Below are 23,134 nucleotides of genomic sequence, written 5' to 3'. Positions count from 1 at the left end.
GAGCAACAAGGGTGTGTTATAAGTTAAGGTGATTAGGTACATTTGAACATGGAGTAAAGCAAAACTAAAATAAAAATTCGATTTAGGGTTTGATACCTAAACAGTCTACTAAGGAAGTGTTTTTATAAGCACTATAAGGAAAATAAAATCCTAAATCTTCTTCTGAATAATGTTTTTAAAAAAATCTGTGTAGCTACATGTTTTTTTTTAAAAATAATCAAATTACAACTTCAGAAGGTTCAGATGCTGATGACTGCAATCACAAAAAAAGAACTCTACAGTATGCTTAGAAGACTTTTTAGGGTTGGGTTTTTTTTTTTGGAGGGACAGCCTTTATGTTGCTCTTGATTCAGTTGTTCTTTGAATCAAGAAGCATGTGTGTCCCTGAATCTAAAATTCTGCTGTGTCACTATTAGAAACAAAGAAGCATAACTTATGTTTTATAAAGGAATTCCTTATTTTGGGTTGAGAGTTTGAGATGAGTTAATTTGGGAATCGAATATTTTCTTTCTCTAATGGAGTCAAATAAGTTCCCTTTTTAAAAATTTTAACTTGGGGGGGGAGCTAAGGGTGAGGAGAGAAAGAAAGGAGCAATCCTTGGTAGTAGCATTATATAAGTTAGAACAGATAATCAGGTTTCCTGGGTTCAGTCATAAGCATTGTCATTGGTTTATTATGTTTAGGGGAAAATCATTTAACCTTCGTGCCTCAGATTACCCATTAGAAAATTGGGTATAATAATCTTCACCTACCTCCCAGGGATATCATGAAACTTTAATATTTCAGAAGAATTTTTAGTTTCCCTAAAATTCCTACATAAGTATAAAATATTATTACTGTTTTCTTATAAAGGCTGAATAACTGTTCCTAACTGTTCCCCCATAATGGGTCTAAAAATACTATAAAATTTTTAACATTTTGAAAAAAAATCAATGAAAGTCTAAGCTAGACACTGATTTGATATTTTAATACATTCTCTTTATTCCTGGTGAGAAAATAATATTTATATCTGAATAGGAAAAACATTTATTGATTGATTGCACAATAAGTGGTATCATGTATCTGAATAGTGTCCTGTTTTTGTAAAGTGGTAGAAGAGATCTGAATTTGGGAAACCTCAAATTAGTTTTAAAATTATTACTAATTGATTATTTTCTAAAGATTAAAACTATTTATTTAAAAAATAGAATGTGCAACAGTGACACTGTACTCTACTACTTCCTGTAACTGAATTGTCAATACCACAAATTAATATTGCCATTAACAAGAGCTTGGCTATGGCTACTGGGCTGAGAAATGGCAAATAATTAAAAACCTATAATCCATTGGCTTTGGGGGGGTTATGATAATATTGAAAGGTGGCTATTTTCTTCCTCTTAAGAGCTAATTTTGTCAGAGATTGGTAAGAGTTTAGCTTTAAAATGAGAAGAATTTGGGAGACAATTTATTATGTATCTTTCTAGGAATGACTATAAAAAGTCTTAATTCTTCTATACATGCATCAGACATCAGACTCACCTGTATCATAGTTTTATTTGGATGGGTAGAGTTTTTAACCAGCTTTGCACTGAAGCGACACTACTCATACACTTTGTTCTTGTACTTTTGTCAGGTGCATAGCCAACTCTATACACTCCCATCCCAAGGTTTTTTTCTCTGTTCTCAGAAAAGCCCAAGAATGTGTTGCATTGGCTATGTGGGACACAGGAATATGGGAAAGAGGTAGAAGAGGTATTACTTTTCTCTGTCATGAGTAGGGAATGTGTGTTTTTTCTAGCTCACAGGAGAAAATCAAATCATGTTTTACTTTTTTCCTCATCCCTGTTTTGTCTAATAGCAAATATATGTTTCTAATCATCATAAAACCCAATAGGAAGTATGAATTTGAGTAACAATAAAAATGCTTAGTAATTGCCATTAGGGTATGTTTGTAGATTTCAGAATGTAGCACATGATCAGGATCAGTTAAGAGAGCTAAGGAGATGAATATAGTCTGTCTAGCCAAAATCAGGAGAGAGTGCACCCAGGCCCAAGTCAAGCAAAGCATCTGGTTTAGCTTGCAAAATTTTCCAAGGACCAATTAATTTGTCTCTAGCAATTAAAAACTGATCTTTTTTGTGGCTGTTTTGTTGTTGTTTTTTTTTTCCAGAAAAAGCCTTAGTTGTCACTAATATCAACTATGCAGATAAGTGTATCTTTGTTTCCCAGTATTATATAACTTTTTCCTCTTTTCCCATTCCTCAAATAACATGTTAGACTTCTACCCAAAGAATTAAGGCAAAAGTTTTGTTGAATGTGTGTTCTTCAAGGAAAGAGAGAATTTCTGTTTTTTTAACCTTGAAATGTGAACTTTGTATTAAAAAAGAAAATGCAAACCCTTTCACTGGTGCTAGACTATAGCTAATAACACAAAATGGCTTTGGGTTGTTGAACCAAAACTATTTCAGTGGAGTGTTTAATAGAGTGTTTCAAGTAATGGGGCATACAATTTTCTACAAAACTAAATCAAAAAGCCAGAGTTTTGATTCTAATATAACTCTGATGTCATATTTTCTTGTTCTGATAAAATAATCCTTTAATTCAACTGGCACATTTTATCTTTCTAAAATGAAATTTTAGCAATCTATTCTCTTCCCATTCACTTCCAAAGCAAAAACTAGGGTCCAAAATATAGTCCAAAAGAGTTGTATTAGCATCTTAGTTAAGGAATTTGTAAAGCTTCTTTGTACCCTTGCTAAAGCATTATTTTGGGAAACCAGAACTGTTTTTCTTTAAACTTTATTAAAAACTGTTTCAGTAAATCACACTATATTGATATGTACTAAAGTGAAATTATATTCTTTTACATGTCCTGAAAAATATTGTTGAAAAACAAATTTTAGTAATAGAAACATCTACTTTTATTTTTTCTCATGTCCTCCTGCTTTTACCTCCGCTTTCAGTGGATTTCCATTTCATAGTATATCAGAACTTCTGGCATTTTTCCAAATTGTTAGCCAACTATATCAAGTATGCCTATTGAGAAGAGAGGTATAATTATTTAGGTATCTGTGTCCAGGATTTAAAGAAGTTACTTGGGGCGGCTAGGTGGCGTAGTGGATAAAGCACCGGCCTTGGAGTCAGGAGTACCTGGGTTCAAATCCGGTCTCAGACACTTAATAATGACCTAGCTGTGTGGCCTTTGGGCAAGCCACTTAACCCCGTTTGCCTTGCAAAAACCTTAAAAAAAAAAGTTACTTGATCTCAGTGAGTAACTATTTTTTTCTATTACTATAATGCAGAATAGCAGATTTCTCAGTTATAAGACAGTGATAGTAACATCTTACATTTCAGAGAAAGTAGTTAACGGGTTTGTTTTTCTCAGAAGTTGAGATATAGTTTTTGGGGCTCTTAATGCTCTTGAAGTTCTGCCTCTTTCACATCCAGCACTTCCTGAAAATGGATGGCTCAAGTCTCTCTTGTTATTAGAGATTTGGTTCCAACACACTTGTTGAGCCCCAAAGTTAGCTGTATGGTATTGGTTTTTCCTTAGTTCCCAGATACCTTCATATTACCTAGATATGATGGTGACATAAATGTTGAATTGTACTATTTTTAATCAGCTTTTTTTTACAAGTTATTCTAGTCATATTTTATTTTTTTACAAGTAGAGTAAATAAAATCTAATGAAAAGAAAAATAAAATATCATAAGCCCTGGGATAGGTTTTCTTTTTAAAACCTATAGATTGTTAACATCTTCAAAGCTATTTTTGATGTCAGCAGCAACAAAAGTAAGCAGGATGGTCACATCTTTACTATATAGTATATTGCGCAGTGTACTACATTTCAGCTTTTACGTTTAACCTGTTCCTATATCTAGAGTTGTTCCCAATTCCTTTTTAATTCTACTGGTTTTGCCTCTAGAATATTAATACTCCTTTAGTACAAACTAGAGATGACATTGGTGGATGAGAACTGCTTTTCTTAGCAATTACTATTAGTGTAATTGACTACCTGGGAATTTGACCACTCAGCCTTTTAATTATTTTAAAGCCTGGATATACCTACATAATTTCATTTACCTCAGTGACTCTATTGGTTTAGCAAAGAATCTTTACCACTTAACAGCTTACAGACTTACAAAATTAAAGAATGTAACTCATGTCCTCTACCCACTAGCCAACTTCCCAGTGAAAGGGTTTAAACTGCAGTATCCCTTGTTTACCACCACTTAATTTTTTTCAAAATTTAACTGTAGTCTATCAAAAGTAGCACATTATTCTCCAAACAAATGAGAATATTCAGTTGGAGGGCTTTTCCAGGATGTTTGTTTTGCCTGTTTATAATTGTCAAATTTAGCTGTAAGACTGAGGAAATGCAATCTCTGATTGGTGAATAGTTACTTTGCCCCAGTTTTCAAATGTTTCTTAAAACCTTCCTAAGTTTCTAAAAAGACCACTAACTAACCCCCCCCACCTTCCACAGATATCCATAGCTTTTTCTTAATAGCAAAGGTAATGCACATTTGTAAAAATTGTATAGCAGAGCTATATATTATAATTGCTTTGAAGTAATTAAGTTGCTAAGCTTTTTATTCAGGGTCACCTAATATCCCTACCCTTCAGGCATGAATATTGATGTGGGGATGAAGCCTTTGCTTATGATAGAAAAGCAGGATCTAACTTCATGACATCTTCTCCTCCCCTCCCCCAATCCCCAGAGAAACTTGCCTACAGTATACATATTCCTCTTTCTCCAGCCACCTCCACACTTCCTATGTGATACCAGCATGCTTCAAAAACCACCGTTGAAGGAAGGGGCCTGAATAATCTATTGCAGCTGCTCTTGTTGATAGGCACTAATTACTATATTGTGTTTGTTTATTAGGGAGGTGCATTTTGCTAACTTGAAGGGATACTGTAATTCTAAACAAATGTGTAACTTAATATTTTGTTTTTATTTTCTCTCCTTTAAAAACTGGACCTGAACACAAGCTTTGAGTTGATTTTTGTAATAATCTCAGGACCTGAAAGATTGTAGCATTTAGTGTGTCTTAAAAATTATGTACTGTACCAGCCATGGATTTTTGTAAATACACCCGTCTCCCTTTTTTGTATTATTTTAGTAAAAAAAAAATTTTAAATAAGGGGGGGGGTGATTTGTGTATTTGTACGGGTGTGGGGGGGTGGTGTGAGTGTGTGCGTGTATAAGGCTCTTTTCAAGACAACCTGGTGCTTGCTTAATTTCCAGCTCTTGTTAGAGTGGGAATATGAACAAACTGCTGTTACAAAAAAACCTGCACTGAACATAGGCATTTCCATTTTATCCTTTATAACTGTTGATTGGTTATTTGCTCCCAGATGACTACTAGGAAGTTCAGCCCCCTCTTCCCAAGACCCCACTCCCGCCTGCCTTCTTAGTTGTGTGGGGTAGAGCCTAACCCTTGGGAAACTTGTTATTAAAGAGCTACTCTTAGCCTGGCAAAATTGTCTTAGGGACTGTTCTCCTTTTTCAAAGATGTACTTTTAAGAACTCTTCAGAGTTCTGTAAGAAGTGCTTAAAGCAGTTTTATTTTATAAAACATTAGTCATCCCATTCCATTCTAATGTCTTTTAGTGAGACAAGAGAGCTAAAAATTTCTAAATGTAAATCTGTGAAAGTAGCAAATTAACTCTATGGATATGCCTTAAACAGTGCAGGAGTTTTGTTTTTTTTTTTTTAATTTAATTTGCTTTTTTTGGCAACAGGCTTGCTCATATTCCAGACATAGCTAGCAGTTCCCTGTTTAAAAACAGGAGCCTTATTTGATTCAGCTGTAGATGTTTCCTGTCCTTCATTTGTGACAGGGCCCTTTTACATGAGTGTTCCTTTTTTTTCTTTTATATATGTGTCATGTGTCTGTGTTGTATTAAATAAAAAGGAATGTACATATTATTCCTGTCTTTTGTGCTCTTTTTGGTTTGGGGAAATGTGGCTTAGTGTAAGTCAATGGCCTAGTTCAAATTCTACCTTAAATACCTAATAGCTAACTCTGAACAAATCACTTAGAATGTGGGAGGGAAATAACTTCAGTTTCTTCATCTATAAAGTGAAGATAATAATACTTAAATACCTCTCACACAAGATTATTGTGAGGAAAACTTGAAGATACTTCAAAGTCATATAACTGAATCATTCTGTTTCAGACATCTTTCTGAGTCATTAATAGTTCTTCATTGAGTATCTCCTAAGTTCTATATTGGCATTGTATATGACTTTGAAGTACAACTGGGCCCCCTTACTGTCAAGGAAGTTGTATAAAGATCACAACTTTTTATTATATAGCTAGAGATATAAATAAAATAGCATAGGGTAGTCTATTTTAATTTTAATTCAATAGTTTATTCTATGAATGATAGAACAATTGTTACTCAACTATAGGAAGCAATGTGGTATATAGCAGAACAAATTTTGAATTCACAATCAGGAAACTTGGTTTCTTGTTGGTTTACCTCTAATTCACTGTAACGGTTAAGTAAAATAAGCTCTTTGGGCCTCTTATTTTCTGTAAAATGAGGGGATTGGATTAAATCTCTTAAATTCCTAAAAATCTATATCTAATATGATAGATTTACATTTATATAAGTAAATTTAAATAAAAATGTTCTTATCTGTGATTCAGAGATCAGTGTGGGTTGAAGTGGAGGAAGTGGGACTTCAAGACTTTTTGGATATTTGAATAACTGGGGAAAGTATTTCAGTCAAGGAAAGTGATATTGGCAAATTCATGGTGACTCAAGTATTTATGACCTATATTGGGGAGAGTTTTTAGATCAGGTTGGTTGATAGTAAATAGTGGGAAAGAGAAAGTTAAGAAGGTAAGTGTGACCTGGATTTTGGAGGAATTCAAATGCCTGGCTTAAGGAGATTGAATTTTCACTAATAGGAATGGGAAGTCAAAAAAAGGTCTTCGAATAGGAATATTACAAAAGTAGTAGTTTTAAGAAAGTAGATTTGTCAGTGTGCACAAAATGGAATAGAGTGAAATGCTCCTGAATATAGAAAGATTTGGTCTACTTAACAGTAGTTGAAACACGATTAGTTTACTATGGGGGCGATGGATTTGGAAATTTGAAAAATAAATTTGAATTTGGATACCCTTGGCAAATGGAAAAATCAGGAAAGCAAGTTTTAGGGGAAGATGAGTTGTGTTTAAGGTGATTAAAAAAAATCTAAGGATAGGGATATAAAACTGGAATTGGAAGGGTCAACTAAAAATATAGACATAGAAACTATCCATATGTAGGTGATATTTGAAGCCATGAAATTGGATAGATTTTTAGGGGAGAGTATATGAAAATGACGGGCAGAAAAATGAGCTTTAGAGAGCATCCCCCTCCAAATGGAAGAAGGAAAAGGAAGTCAGAGAAGTAGAAGTAAGATAGTCCAGTGATCCAAGATAGTAGAATTTCAGGAGATGGCTATTTCAATGCTAGAAAACAGATTACTGAGTGTAAACCAATCTAAAAGCTTGTATAAACCAAAGGTCTAAAAGACAAGAGATATTGCCTGGTTTGGTGAAAATAGTTTATCTGTCAAGAGTAATGACTGCTTACATCTATTCATTGCCTTGTAGCTTATAATACAAATATTCTTGCTTAAGCCCTAAAATTGTCTTGTTCAATAGATTATTCTTCATTTTACAGATAGAGAAACTGAGCCCCAAAGAGTTTAGGTATTGTAAAAAAATAAGGAACTTAGTGAAATAAGGAAATAGAACCAGATCTCAGGGGTTAAGATTAGGAGTCTAAAAGGTTGTCATTCAAAGATAAGGCATCAGCATGCAGAACACACCTAAGTGAACCAAAACCAAATTTAAATTTTTTGTCTTCATGCCCTCTTCAACTTGCGTCACATTGGAACTGTAGGGAAAGGGAAAGTTTTTATAGCTATTCAAAGAAAGGTTCAGGGAGCAGATGTACTGAATCTGGTAAAATTATCTATGTCTTCATCCCACATTAGCAAAGATGATCAAGAAATTTTGACCCTTTTTTTCTTTAAAAGACACACAAACACACACACACACACACACACACACACAAAAACAAAAACTACTGTCAGTATTCCTTTTCCTATGGGAGCACTACCAAACATTTTTTTTTGACAGAATTCTTCAGTGTGATATAATCTAAGAGTGTTGGACGTGAAATCAGTCTCTGGATTTGAATCCCAACAGCTGTGTAAGTCAGCCAACAAAGAATCTTCTTGATTTTCCTTGTTTCCTCTGTAACTGGGAAATTATCTCATTTTTGCCCATTATACTAGTTTTTAGTTTTGTTTTTTGGGGGGGAGGGGCACAATGGGGATTAAGTGACTTGCCCAAACTCATGTATCTAATAAGTATCCAGTGTCTGAGGTCAGATTTGAATTTAGGTCCTCCTGACTTAAGGACCTATGATCCATCCACTGTGCCACCTAGCTGCCCCTTGCCCATAATAGAAACTAACCACAAAATTGTTTTAAGTAACTCACAAATTCAAATTAATATAAGAATTAAATATGTACAGATAATTTATGCTAAGAGTTTTATAACCCTTAAAATGTTGAAAAGTTTACTTCAGTGGAATATCTAGTTGAGTTGAGCTTAGGAAACAAAAAAAAAGTCAAGGGGACAACCTTACTATAATTTTGGTCCTCTATTTTCATACACTCATACTTGGTCTTTGATATACATTCAACCTAACCTGTATCCTTTTGAGTAATTTAGACAATGAAATAAGAAGATTGACAGGTGGCTTTTTAATCCCTTTTGTAGAGAGATCAAACAGCTAAGGAGCCCTCTTCACCCACTGGAGTTGTTACAAAAAGAGAGAATGCTAATAAACACATCTCATTTCCCCCTTCCCTGCAGGCCAGGTGATAACAGCAGCCTACCTCCTATGGATTAGGAGGCAAAGTGGAACTGCTACCCCTGGAATTTAGAGAGGTAGGTCAATTTATCCTTGCCCGTGGTAATATAGTAATGTTAATTATTCATCTGTGTTCTCAATTAATTATGAATCCAAAATAAATTGGAAGGGAATGAAGACAAGATTAATGAAGTTTAGTCTAATTGTTTCTAAAGCCTTCAGTTTTAACTATTTACTAGGCTGGGTTTGGGGAACAGAACCCAAATTTTTAGTAGACCCTGCTAATCCTAAAAAGTTGGATTCTTAATTTAAGTTGTTGGGGGGGGAGGGATTGGGGCCAATTCAATGTATCCACTTTGTAGCCTATAGCACACATAGGTAAATTTGGATATCAACTGACATATAGAAGCCTAAATGAAGTTCAATTTAGTCATTCAATAAATATTTGCTACTTACAATGTGTTTTCCTTAAAGCATTTAAGAGAAAGCACAAGGAAAATATTTTTTTTTCCTCCATCTAATAGAAAAAGCAGGTGTTCTTTGAGACACAGGAGACCTAGTTCAGTTCCTGTGAGTCATCCTCAGGCATCTGGGATGTAATTTTCAGCAATTCTGAGGGTTTGTTTAATAGGAGCTCTTTGTATGGAGTCAGTGAATTGGAAATCTAAAGAGCTGCCCAAGAACTGGGAATAGTTCAACTAATTTTGATATGTATAATGGTATATTGTTACATTAAAGAAATGATGAAAGGTTTAGTTTCAGTGAAATCTGGGAAGGTATCTGAGCTGTTGGAGTGAAGCAGAAAAGCAATTGTTACAGTAATATCACTGTAAATATATCTTTGAAAAATTTTTGAAAGAAAGAACTCTGATAATGACCAACCTTGAATCAAAATATCTTTGATGAAGTTTGCTGCACTTCCCTGACAGAGGAAATGGAACCAGAATGATTGCAGAATAAGACAGTTTTCAGATATGTCTGGTGTAGAATTTATTTTGCTTGACTATATCAATTTGTCTCAAAGAAAAGCTTTCTTCTTTCCATGTAGAGAAGAAATGAGAGGGAAAGAATGGATTTTTTTTCATTGAAAAAATATTTGTTTTAAAAAAGAACTTATTTAATCTTTTATTTTTTTACAGTTCTCTTTAGGGTAGAAATTCTAGGTAAGAGGTATGATATCCCCATCCTATCTCTAACAAACTCTCACCTCTTTCATAATTCCAGTGATATAGAACCGCTGAAATCATTTCCTTTTTCTCTCATCCCCATGCACTTCACTACTGCCCCTCCCCAATCCCCATCCAGCTTTGTACTTCCCCTCCATCAATCCCTTTGGAGCCTCCTTACTAATAACAAACTGTCTTTTCCTAGACTTTTTCCTCCTATACTGCTTCATCTTTTGATACTTAGGAAACTTGGCTTCCCCTGAAAAACAAATACATCTTTGAACATCCTCCCCAGTACTAGAAGCATTTGTCCCAGCCCAAATCCCTTCTACTTCTAGATCCTTCCTCTACCACCATGTCTCCTTTTCTATGTTTGTCCATCCATTGTATTCATCTCCAGTTGCATTATGCTACTCCTATATCATCTTCCTTCTCCTCTTAAAGAAGTTCAGTTTCTGACTTTTCCACCTTGACTCTTGCCCTTATTTTTGAAGACTTTCATATGTATTACTGATTTCCTTTCAAATCTGTTCTTCAACCTTATCTCCCAATGACATACAAAATATCTTTGATTTAACACTCAAAAATATTCCACCTCCATGATCAAGAACCTGAAGTTCCTTTATCTGACCATAACCACCCCCAAGGTCTGACTCTTCCTAAAACTAGCTTTCATCATTGTGACCTCCAGGTCTTCCATTCCTTACCTTATTGATCTCTAAGATTCTTTATCCCTGCTATGGTCTCTCAGAATCACAGTTTGGAATTAAATGGACCCTAAATAACCATCTAATCCAATCCATATCCCACAACTAGACAAAAATTCAATGGTAATGTTTCCAGGTAGTTTCCCAGTATCTGCTTGAAAAATCCATAAAGGATAATCCACCACCTCTAGAGGTAGCTTATTCTAGTCATAAATAGTTCTTAAGTTTGGAACACCAACCCTAAATTTTACTTTTTTGCTTTTGGTTTTGTTCTGAGATCAAACAGGACAACTCTCATACTTCTAGGTAGCACGATGAATAGAATGCTAAGCTCAGAGTCAGGAAAGCCTGAGTTCCTAAACAGCCTCACACACCTAGAGGCTTTGTGATCCTCAGCAAGTCACTTAGCCTCTGTTTGCCTCAGTGTCCTCAAAAGTAAATGGGGACAATAACAACATACTCTTTTTAGGGTGACTGACATTCAAATTGTAAACTGATTATCCTTCAACAGTATTATATCCCCCTTGACTTCTTTGTCACAATCTTCTGGAACAAAAGGCCTTCACCATTGTATTTGTGCTCTTCTGCCAATTTCCCAGCCTGTTAATTTACTACCCAAACTGGAATCCAAAACTGAACACATAACTCCAATCATGGTTCTGAAAGCTTCTCTGACTTCTTAATGCAGTTCCTGACTGCATATTTTTTGCTACCACTTCACATTGATGATACATATTTAGCTTGCAATTCACTACATGTTCAGATCTTTTCCAGACTGCCCAATCATGCCTTTCACATTGTTATTTTTGAAGCTGATGTTTTTTTACCCAAACATAAGACTGCATGTTTATCTTTTGAGCTTCATCTTAAAAAATTCAAACCAAAGTTCTAACACGTAAAGACCTTTTTGGTATGCCTTCTATATTTTTATCTAAGACATTCATAAAAATGTCTGTGCAGATCCAAGCATAGATACCTGGGGCACTCCATTGGAGACTTTCTAAAATGACATTGAACTATTTAAAAAACTAGAGGGCAGCTGGGTTGTGCAGTGGATAGAGTACCAACCCTGGAGTCAGGGGAACCTGAATTCAAATCCAGTTTTAGACACTTAATAATTACCTAGCTGTGTAACCTTGGGCAAGTCATTTAACCCCATTGCCTTAAATAAAGAAAATTTTAAAAAATAAACCTAGATTTTGTTGGACATTCAACTAATTATCAGTCCATTTATTTTATATTATCTCCTCCTATAGGAAATCTATCTCACTCCCTCTTAATTGCTAGTAGCCTCCCCTTGGAAATACCATTGACTTTTTTGTTCTGAATGTCCTGTCACCATGTATATTTGTTTATTCTTTTCCCTTGAAATAGAATGTAAACTCTTTGAGGGAAAAGACTATTTAGTTTTTATTTTTATATTCCTAATCACAATAATTCCATACTTGAAACATGGCAGGTCCTTAACAAAAGCTTGTTAAATGAATGAATCAATTACTTCCATTTAACAGGTTTATTTACCAACTTTTAAAAGAAAAAGATAATTCCTAAATCTAAAGGAAAGAACCATTAACTAAATGATTTGAAATTATGACTGCTAAAAGTTTGGCTTTGACTGCCATCTCTATGTGCCAATATAGTTCCTTCTAAGGTGTGCTGTGTATGGCAGCATATGATGATGTTTGTGAAATCTCCCCCCAGTTTCTGTGTGTCATGGAGCCAGCTTCCTGATGAAAGAAGAGTATCCTATTCCTCCCATTACTATACTAATCCAGGTGTAGAGCAGAATAATAATAATAAAAAAGCATTGGTGGGGGGAACAAGTCACAAAAGAAGAGGGACACAAAAAATGAAGAGACAGGAAGTTGCCTTATCACGTCCTGCTAAGAATATCAAGGGTTGGAGATAATTTCTTTGTAATAACACTAAACAAATCTTTAGGTAGGTCTTTACAAAATGCTTTGCATCCTATTTGATTCCCCCAATACTTCAGTGAGGCAGATGATACAAGTATTACTCTTCTTCAGGATGCTGTTAAGTCCTTCTAGTGGTGTCCATCTCTCTTTACAAAGACATTGGAGTGGTTTGCATCTCCTTCTCCACCTCTTTTTTACAGATGATGAAACTGAGACCAACAAAGTTAATTGATTCATCCAGGATCATATAACTAGGAAGTATCTAAGGCCAGATTTGAACTTTTAAAGATGAGTCTTGCTTATCTATCCACTGTGCCACCAAGCTTCCCCCATTTTAGAAAGATTGGAGTTCAAATCTAGTCTTAGCTGTGTGACCCAGCCAAGTCACTTCATGTCTTATCTGTTTCCTTGACTGTAGAATGGGGATAATAGCAGCAGTTACCTCTCAGGGTTGTTGTGAGGATCCAATGAGAAATATGTGAGAAGTGGCCATGGGGCCCCAGACATGGTGCTGTTATTAGTTATTAGTGACCCTCTTCCCAAGCTGCCTAGGGACCAATGTGGGAGTCGAGCCTGGTCCTCTGTCCCCAACTGCAGTTTCCCCAAGTATAGCATCAAATAACAGCTACAGTTAGATATGAAAGATTAGGTTTCTGGAAGGAGGTGACCACCCCCCAACAGTTTTTGTTTAATTTTTTAAAATTACATACCAAGGTAGTTTTCAACATAAATCCATTTGCAAGTTTATGAGTTCCACATTTTTCTACCACTCTCCCCCTCCCAAATGACAGTGAGCAATTTGATATAAGCTGTACATCCCCAATCATGTTTAGCATGTTTCTATATTAGTCATGATGTAAAAGAGGAATTAATACTAAGGGCTAACTCAACTCGGGCTTATGTTCAAAAATGGCCTCTTGTCCCCTTTTTTTTCTTTGTTATCAACAAAATGCACATATCCATTATGAGCTTTACTCCAAAGTGATAAATTTATTCAAGACTGAATTTTGAGGATTCATGGCATGATAAAGAAATCCAGCTTTTAGTATGTGGTTTCACTTCCAATATAGTCTTTGTCATACTTTCTTGACTCTCTTTCTACATGAGACCAATTCTTTTAAGATTTCCTAATCCTGAAATCAAAAGGTTCTCTCTATGGGCTCTTTTTTCTATCTGCTTCCCTCAGCACACTTAGAAATTGCACCAGCTTAATTTCTACTCAGTGGATTTAATAACAACATATATGGTGCTAAATTTATGGTTTGCATAAATTTATATTCAAAACATATAAAGTGCTTTATGTTACCTCATTTGATCTTCACAATAGCCCTCTAAAGGTGGATAAAAGTGCTAGACTCAGAGTTGGGCATATCTGAGTTCAAATCCTACTTCAGACACAGTGACCTTGGAAAATCACTCAATTTTTATCCTCCTCTGTAAAATAGAGATACTTAACAATATCTCCCAGGGTTGTCATGAAGATCAAATGAGATAAAAATTGTAAAGCCTGGCTGGCATTGCAGCAAGCGCTACATAAATATTAGCTATCATTATTATTAGCATACTAGTGTTATCATTATGCTGAATTAAAGGATAGCAATTGTGTATCTGTAGAGGTATTGAAGGACTTCTATAATTGCATTTTTAAATAAGAACTGCCCCTCTAGAGAGAGATCTCAAACTCTGAGCATTTGTGGGATTGCAAAAGAAACCACAGTCTTAATAGATACCATGACCAGAGCAGAAGTCTTTGCTGCCAGTCAGGATATACTGTAAAGTAGCAGGAAATTTCAGTTTTCATCTACTCTCTCCAAGTGACATCAGGAAACAGCACAGTAAGGGGAGTAGAGCCAATGGAAAAGCTGCTCCACAATTCATCAAGATGAAGAAGGCAAACAAGGGCAAATTCTTATTCTTCTGCCTTAGAAGACTTAATCCCTTTCCTCTTTGTACCTCTGTCCAGAGTTTGAATGTGCAGTGTAGGCCTGGGAGTTTCTCTGCAGTTGTGAATCAGCTCAATCCCACAGGACTGGGAGAACAGGTATTGCAAGAATGTAAAAGTTCAAGGAAATATCCCTCTCCATGCTGCTAAGAATTGTAGAGAGAACCTCTAACAATCTTTATTCTATACTGACTTAATTTCACCTGATCCATGACCAGAGCACAAGATTTCATTGGAGGGGTGGCTAGATGGTGCAGTGGATAAAGCACCGGCCCTGGAGTCAGGAGTACCTGGGTTCAAATCCGGTCTCAGACACTTAATAATTACCTAGCTGTGTGGCCTTGGGCAAGCCACTTAACCCCATTTGCCTTGCAAAAAACCTAAGAAACAAAAATGACAAGATTTCATTGGGAATACCATTTATGCCTACAGTTCAGGAAAGACAACATGTTTTAACTTGCTCTGGAGACTTCTGCCAGACTTTTTTTTTTTAAGGTTTTTGCAAGGCAATGGGGTTAAGTGGCTTGCCCAAGGCCACACAGCTAGGCAATTATTAAGTGTCTGAGACCGGATTTGAACCCAGGTACTACTGACTCCAGGGCCGGTGCTTTATCCACTGACACCTAGCTGCCCCCAGACTTTTTTTTAAAGTTCAGATTATATCTTCTCATTTGACTCTAGCTAGATTGTTTTATATTAAAGATAGATTTTGAAAGGACAACACTCAAAACAATGAAATTAGATTTTAAATTATAATTTTACATTACTTTGAAAAAAGTCAACACTTCATAACCTTTTTTTTGTATAATAAAATCAGAAAACAAATTTTTCTGTGTAGGAAGTTTCTAAATTGATTCAAGACTGCAAGGGAACTCCCAGGCCTACGCTGCACATTCAGAGTCACTCTCCCTACTGTGCTGTTTCCTGATGTCACTTGGAAAGAGTAGATGAAAACTGAAATTTCCTGCTACTTTAAGGTTTGATGGTATATCCTGACCGGCAGCTCTGGTCATAGGATCTATTATGGCTGTGGTTTCTTTTGCAATCCCACAAATGCTCAGAATTTGAGATCTCTCTGTTTTGTGATTCCAGGATATAACATGCTGTGACTGACACTAAAATCTACAAATTAAAAACAACTGAGGTTCTTCATCTTGTGTTTCTATATCTTTCTCCATGTCTATGTCTTTCATCTGTCTGCTTCTATGAATATCTAGTGACTTTATATTTTCCTCCTTTCCTTTTCCTTTCCCATTCTTATGCCCCTTTCTCTCCTCCTCTAGGCTCCAGGTGGCACTGGGGGATAGATGGATGGGCCTGGAGTCAGGAAGACCAGTTCAAATCTGCCCTCAGCCATTTAATAGCCCTATGACCCTGGGTACTGAACCTGCTCTTTAACCTCTCTGGCCCCAGTTTCCTCACTATAAAGTGGAGATGATAAGACCTACCTCACAGGGTTGTTGTGAGGATCGAATGAGATCAGGCCTGACAAAGAAGAGGCTTATTCCGTCCTCTCTTCCCTCCCCAGTCCCCTTTAATTGGTCCTTATGAAGTACTGAATTTGTAATACTTCATTTCATTTATTTAATGGTTTCATGTTTCCACTACTTAATTTTAAAAAATTTACTACTTTGAAAATATTTTACGTTCAAAATGAAAACAAATGTTAATTTATTCTTCATTTGGCCATGACCTCCACAGAAAGATTATTTTCCTTCTCATTCCTATTTTGAATGCTTTTAAAAATGTTTGTATTTCAACTTTAGTTCTTATTTTCTTATTTAATCTTGCTATGATAGACTGGAGAAGTATTGTGTATTTTCTTTAAAAGATGAGGAAATGAAGCAATGGGACTAATTGGCTTTCCTAAATTCATATAGCTACAATAGCAAAAATTGGATTGAATCTTTACTATTCAGGCTCCCAGTTCAGAATTATTTCTCCTATATTTCATTGCTTTTTTTCATTTTCCCCCTTTTTGGCCATCTAGGTCTACTTTGAAGAAAATAGGTATGAAATTGTGAGGGCACTAGTACTAGTATTAGTTCATATGTCTAAAGTATGGCAAATTTTGAATTTCTAACCCTTCTAAGTCTAATGATTCAGGATTTGCATACTTCCAAAGCTTTGGTGATATTCTTTTGGGAAAATATAATCGTAGAAAAGATGATTATGTATAGATACTCATTTTGGAATGCAATTTGGGATTATAGGAATAAAGTAACTAAAATGTCAATATCCTTCATCTCTGAAACTCCCCTACTAAGCATGTGCCCTGGATGTACCTCATGGAGGTCACTGATAGAAGTTCCCATGAACCCTGAAATTTAGTAGGTCTTTTTTGTAGTAGCAAACACTGAAGATAAAATAGATTTTTCATCAGTTTGAGAATGGCATGACTGTAATGGAATATGTCTACACTGCAAGCAACAACAAATATGATAAATGTAGAGAATCAAGGAAAATATGAACTGATACAGAGTGAAGTGCGCAGAGTAAAGAAGAAAACAAACCCAATGACTGAAGTAATGTAAATGGAAAAAATCACTAACAAGGAAAAGTGAATATCACAGAGTTGTAATGAACAAACATGGCCCCAAAGAAGAGATAAGAGAAGATGCCTCCTGGCTGCCTTTGCAGAACTGGTGCACAGGTGTCTAACATTGCATATATTTCACATTTTTTCCTTTTTTCTTTAAAAAGAATAATTTCTTATATGAATTGCCTCTGTGGGAGAAATAATGGGTAACCTTCAATGATATAAAAACAAAAGATATCAATAAAAATTTACTTTTAAAAAAATCATGGGTATTGAAATGAATTTGGGGAAAGGATTATCAAGTCCTGAATATGGAGTTTTTAAATGTTCTGGTAAGAATGTTTGCAAACACACATATATTCAGTCACATAAATATATTTGCATTATATACATGTATACATATAGAGATAAATGTATATATGATACTCATGTATATTGTTCTATGTCAAAGAAATGAATAGATCACGTTCAAGCTTATCCAAGTGCCTTACTAATCTGAACAACTGCATGACTGTAACCTTCACTGGGAGAATTTAATGAATATGGATAAATACTTGGAAATTCCAGAGGCACCAAAGTCCCAGTTTATAGGCCACCCACCCGAAAAACTACTCTTCACCCGGTCTGAATCTTGGGACACTACCCTAGTGACATTGCTCAGGTTATTTCATCTTGATGGGCCTCAGTTTTCATTTCTATAAAAATAGAATTACACAAAAAGACTTTGAAGGTCCTTTTTTTCCATTTTTCTTGAAAGATTTTATTTTTTTTTTAATTTTACAATTTTTCCCCTAATCTTGCCTCCCTCCCCCCCCAACCCCCACAGAAGGCAGTTTGTTAGTCTTTACATTGTTTCCATGGTATGCCTTGATCCAAGTTGAATGTGATGAGAGAAATCATATCCTTAAGAAAGAAACAAAGTATGAGGATATAGCAGATTTATATAATAACTTTTTTAAAAATTAAGGATAATAGTCTTTGGTCTTTGTTTAAACTCCACAATTCTTTCTCAGGATATAGATGGTATTCTCCATTGTAGATATCCCAAAATTGTGCCTGATTGTCAAAGGTCCTTTTCAGCTCTAAATCTGAGGTTTAGATTTCATTAAGGCCAGCACCCAGCCGTTCTGATGGGAGAATCTCAAGCTTTTGTTCTAAATTCTGAAGAATTTTATCTGGATGGGTGGGGCACCCCATTATGGTTAGAGTCTCAGGATGGAGACAGCATGAAAGATGAATGCTGACATCACAAAATGAAAAACATCAGTCCATCAGGAAAACAGAACCAAAGCATAGCATTTACCTGGGTCCTCTCCTGATCCAGGCAGAGCCATAGATATCCAGCATTCATACAGAGGGAGTTAAGCTTCCTTGTTTCCCTGTAAGCAAATTCTTTTCCTGGATATTGGGAACTATAGCAAAGAAACATAAAATGTTTTAAGAAATACACTATAGGGGCGGCTAGGTGGTGCAGTGGATGAAACACAGGCCCTGGAGTCTGGAGTACCTAGCTGTGTGGCCTTGGGCAAGCCACTTAACCCCATTTGCCTTGCAAAAACCTAAAAAAAAAAATACACTATAGAAAATTGTCAACAGGACGTTTTTGAAGTTGCTTTCTTTGTGCAGCCTATGAGATGACTGATCAGGGTTTTGTCCTTTTCTTACAAGGACTAGAGCTTCGAAGCTGAGAGGAAAGATTATACAGATGATTCCTAGAGCTGTATATGCAGCCCTTCTATCTCCTGAGCTTCAGGCACACATCTCTTAATTGCCTTTTGGATATTTCAGACAATAGTGTATTGGGATCTCAAACTCAAGAAGCATAAAATCTCTCAGAAATCCATCTTTTCTGAACTTTTTCTGTTGAATTCATCATCCTTCTGGTTACCTTCTCTCCTTCACCTCCACATATCCCTTCCGTTGGCAAATCCCTCCACAATCTCTCAATTCCACACCTTTCACCTAGCTTCCTAATTGTTTTTTGTGCTTCATCTCTTGTTTTTCTCTAATCCTACACAGCAGCTGCCGAAGGGACTTTTCCTAAAGTGGACGTCTGACTAGTCATTGCCCTTTTTACTAAGCTCCAGTGACCCTAGGATTAAAAAGAGATTCCTCTAATTTAGGTGTGTCCAACCTGCAATCCAAGAGTGGCCTTCCAATGCCCATTCATGCACATGGTTTACCAATATTGCAACATCACAGATCAGCTAATCGGGGCTCAACATTTTTCACCTAAGTCTGTGTGGTCTAAAAGATTGCCAGAAATATGCATATAGGAAGTAGGATATGTATTTTAAATATGGGATTTATAATTCTAGCAGTTTTACTGTATGAATTGACCCTTTGTCGCCAAACTTTAGGAATTGATTTCAAAAATCTTAGAAAACACCAACTGTAATTTCAGCCTATTTACAACTTCTCAGTTGACATCAAGTTGCCAAGTGACTGTCTAGAGTGGACTTTTAACCTTTTTATTTTAGTTTTTTGCAAGGCAACGGGGTTGTGCCTTACCCAAGGTCACGGAGCTAGGTAATGTGTCTGCGGCTGAACTTGAACTCAGGTCCTGATTCCAGGGTCAGTGCTCTCTCCACCGTGCCACCGAGCTGCCTCTAGAGAGGATTTTTAAAAGTTGTACCTGTCTAAAAAAAATTTGCAGCGTTTCACAACCGGGCCCTGCTTTTGCTTTCTCTTTTGGGGAGCACATATATTTGCAATCAACTTTTTTTTTTTATGGAGCCCACAAAAAGTAAAAAAACAAAAGTTTCAGATGACCATTTTGAAACTATTAACATTGCTTGAGTTTCTATCAAACCACCTATAGATGCGCTGGCATTGAAACAAGCAGGCTCAGGATTGGCATTAAAAACCCGGCCTCGGTGCCCCGTCGGGGCAGGCAGTGGGGAGCCCGCGAGCACCGCCGCGCCGGAGCGCCGAGGTCGCGGGACTCGAACCCGCCGCCCAGGGCGCCCGCGGGCCGCGGAGGCTCGCGCTTTCCTCCGTCACGGGCGCGCGGGGCGCGAGCGGCGCCCGGAGGCGGCAGTTCCGGGTAAGGAGGGGCCGCGGGGGCCCGGCCGGCCCGGTGCAGCCTGGGAGCCTGGAGGCGGGCCACAGCGGGAAGGGCCCCTTGGACTACAGCTCCCAGAATCCCTCGGGAGCCGCCGGCCGGCCCCCCTGCCTGGGGGCGCTGTCCGTCGCTGAGACAAGCATTCGGGATTGGGCGGAAGCCGAGCCGGCTTCCGTGACGTCGGCGATGACGCGCCAGTGAAAAAAACCCAATGAATATATCATTGAAGAACGTCCTCACCAGAAGCCCCAGTGGCCTAATGGATAAGGCATTGGCCTCCTAAGCCAGGGATTGTGGGTTCGAGTCCCATCTGGGGTGAACCGTTTTGTGCTCCAGGGGAGCGTTTTACGGCTTCCTTGTTTTCCGGACACGAAGCTGCGGGTGGCTGCGGGCCGGATCGCGGGCCGGGGCCGCCGGCGCCGAGCGGGGCCCGCCCGGGCCGGGCCCGCGCCGCCGCCCGCGGGCCTGCGCCTGCGCCTGCGCCTGCGCCCTCGCCGGCCGCCGTCCTCCGCTGTGGGCGCGGCGCGGGCAGCATGGTGGCCCTGGGCCCTCCGGCGCGCACCCTGCGCGGCCTGCTGCGGGAGCTGCGCGCCCTGGGCGCGGCCTCGGGCCGGCCCTACCGGGACGCGGCGGCCTACCGCTACCTCGTGGCGGCCTTCCGGGCGCACCGGGTACGGGGGGGGGGCCCCGGGGCGGGGGGCGGGGGGGCCCCGGGGCGGGGGGGGGGGGGGGCCGGGGTGGGGGCGCACCGGGTACGGGGGGGGGGGGCCGGAGCGGGGGGGGCGAAGCACACAAACAGTCCAAAAGGGTAGTCTTTTCCTCACTTTTTTTTTCACCTTGGACAAATTCTTTAACACATCCGGGTCTTATTTTTTTACATTACAAAAATGACAAACTCCGATTAAGTAGATTTTCTGAGATACCTTCAGACCTAAAATTCTATGAAATGAGTACCAGAATTGCTCTTTTATTTCTACTGTGAATGGAATTTTTTAGTTAGGAATCATCCTAACCTAGCAAACATAACTTTCGATATTGACGCATATGTCGGACGTCATCGTGATGAATTTAAGCAGACCTTCAAAATACTTAACATAGATATGTAATTGTCAACGTACTGCAAAACCTTTATATTTCAGACTAGCGAAGATCGATTATAGATAACATCTCATCGGTGTAATTTTGAAAATTGGCCTTAGTTCCATCCACTTGGTGAATTTATGTTTTAAATGTTATATTTTTCTCTATGGAATTTTTTTTTTTTTTTTGGTTTTTGCAAGGCAATGGGGTTGAGTGTCTTGCCCAAGGCCACACAGCCAGGTGATTATTAAGCGTCTGAGGCCGGATTTGAACTCGGGTCCTCCTGACGCCAGGGCCGGTGCTCTAGCCACTGCACCACCCAGCCGCCCTCTTGGGGACTTTCTGATAACTGACCCTGCCATCTGTTGTAGGTCACCAGTGAGAAGCTCTGCAGAGCCCAACATGAGCTGCACTTCCAAGCTGTTACCTACCTTTGTCTCCTTCGAAGTACCCGGAATCATGTGACCCTTCACCAGGAATTCCACGGCAAGGGCGAGCGATCCGTGGAAGAGTCTGCTGGCATGGTGGGTCTCCAGTTGCCCCAACAGCCTGGAGGGAAGGGCTGGGAGTCTTGAGACTGGAATGATTCCCTGGATGCCGCTACCATACAAGAACTTTTCAACATCTCTGTTTTTCAACATGTATTGATTAAATTTGAAAATAAGTGTTCACAAACATTAATTATATGTAGTTTTTTTTATTTTATTATCAATGAATGTACTACTCTTGGCTTAGTGTGGTGCTTCTTGACCTACTTGTTTTAAGTTGTTTTAGCAATAACAAGCATAAAAATGTACACAGATTTATCATCATCTACTGCACAAACCTTGACTTTGGCAGGTTTTTTTTGAAACTACTATCCAGAGTTTAGGGTGCAGGCTAAGTGGACCATACTGAGATCAGTCCATTATCTTAACTTTAGCAGGACCAAGGCAACTGCTGATTAGAAGGCACAAATAAGCCAAGAATAGTCCAGAATTTTTTACAATAGATAAATCTAATATTTGTCTTATAGCAGACATATATTAAGTTAGTATTTTTGAGTGTCCAGTCTAAACAACATAGGCTTTTCATGTTCAATACTTTGGTAAGTAATTGTCCAGCTAGTGTGTACCATGCCAAAGTAATCATATGTATTAGATTTTTGAGACTTGGGAGTAGAACAGTCTGAGTAGGTCCTCCTATATCATTACTATTAACACTATTTAGAACAGAAGTTCTTAATTTGGAGTCCTGAAACTTGATTTTAAAAAATATTTTCAAGTCTACATTTTAATTTATTTCTCTTATAATCTTATGCATCTCATTTTATATTATTTAAAAATCCATAGGTTTCACTAGATTCACATGATACAAAAAATATGTTAAGAACCCTTCATTTAGATACAATATTATATAATCTTAGGCATCCAAAAAACCTTAAGATTCTAATCACAAAGATAAACATAGAATGATTGATAAAAAAACATAGAAGATGGATTCAGCAGATAACATTAATTTGGGATTACATTCATTGCCAAATATCTCTCCCCACCTCCATTCTAAGATATTAAGTTCATTGGTATCACTAAAGAGAAAAATATAGGATGTGCTATTAGAGGTGCCTATAGGTCATTTTACAGTGCCTCTCTCCACAGGCTATTGCTTCACATTAGGAGATCTTCATCATCAGTATAAACCCCAAAAGAGGAAAGTGCTAGTTTTGAGAACCTAGTGACTTAGAAAAGCAGAATCTTAATCTACTTTTGTATCTTTCTTTACTTTTTTTTTGTCATCTTCCTCCATTCCCAGATTGACAAATGAGTGACTTTTTATAGCCTTGCTCTTCCTGATACTGGGAAAAGTAACCAGA

The 23,134-nt window shown here is 37.7% G+C and overlaps 1 protein-coding gene and 1 non-coding gene across 2 annotated transcripts; both read left to right on the top strand.

The window, feature by feature from the left end:
• Positions 1-20,447: 20,447 nt before the first annotated feature.
• Positions 20,448-20,520, top strand: TRNAR-CCU (transfer RNA arginine (anticodon CCU)). The gene has a single exon. It is a non-coding gene; the product is annotated as a tRNA-Arg (tRNA).
• A 187-nt stretch (positions 20,521-20,707) lies between these two features.
• On the top strand, positions 20,708-21,963 carry FMC1 (formation of mitochondrial complex V assembly factor 1 homolog). Its single transcript, XM_074193581.1, has 2 exons — positions 20,708-20,873; positions 21,654-21,963. The coding sequence occupies exons 1-2, from the start codon at positions 20,736-20,738 to the stop codon at positions 21,855-21,857; spliced, it is 342 nt and encodes a 113-aa protein (XP_074049682.1). The 5' UTR covers positions 20,708-20,735; the 3' UTR covers positions 21,858-21,963.
• The last annotated feature ends 1,171 nt before the right edge of the window (positions 21,964-23,134 follow it).

Source organism: Macrotis lagotis, chromosome 7, assembly GCF_037893015.1.
Source record: "Macrotis lagotis isolate mMagLag1 chromosome 7, bilby.v1.9.chrom.fasta, whole genome shotgun sequence".
Lineage (NCBI taxonomy): Eukaryota > Metazoa > Chordata > Mammalia > Peramelemorphia > Peramelidae > Macrotis > Macrotis lagotis.
Note: the sequence above shows the minus strand (reverse complement) of the source record. Positions and strands in the feature narration are given on the sequence as shown.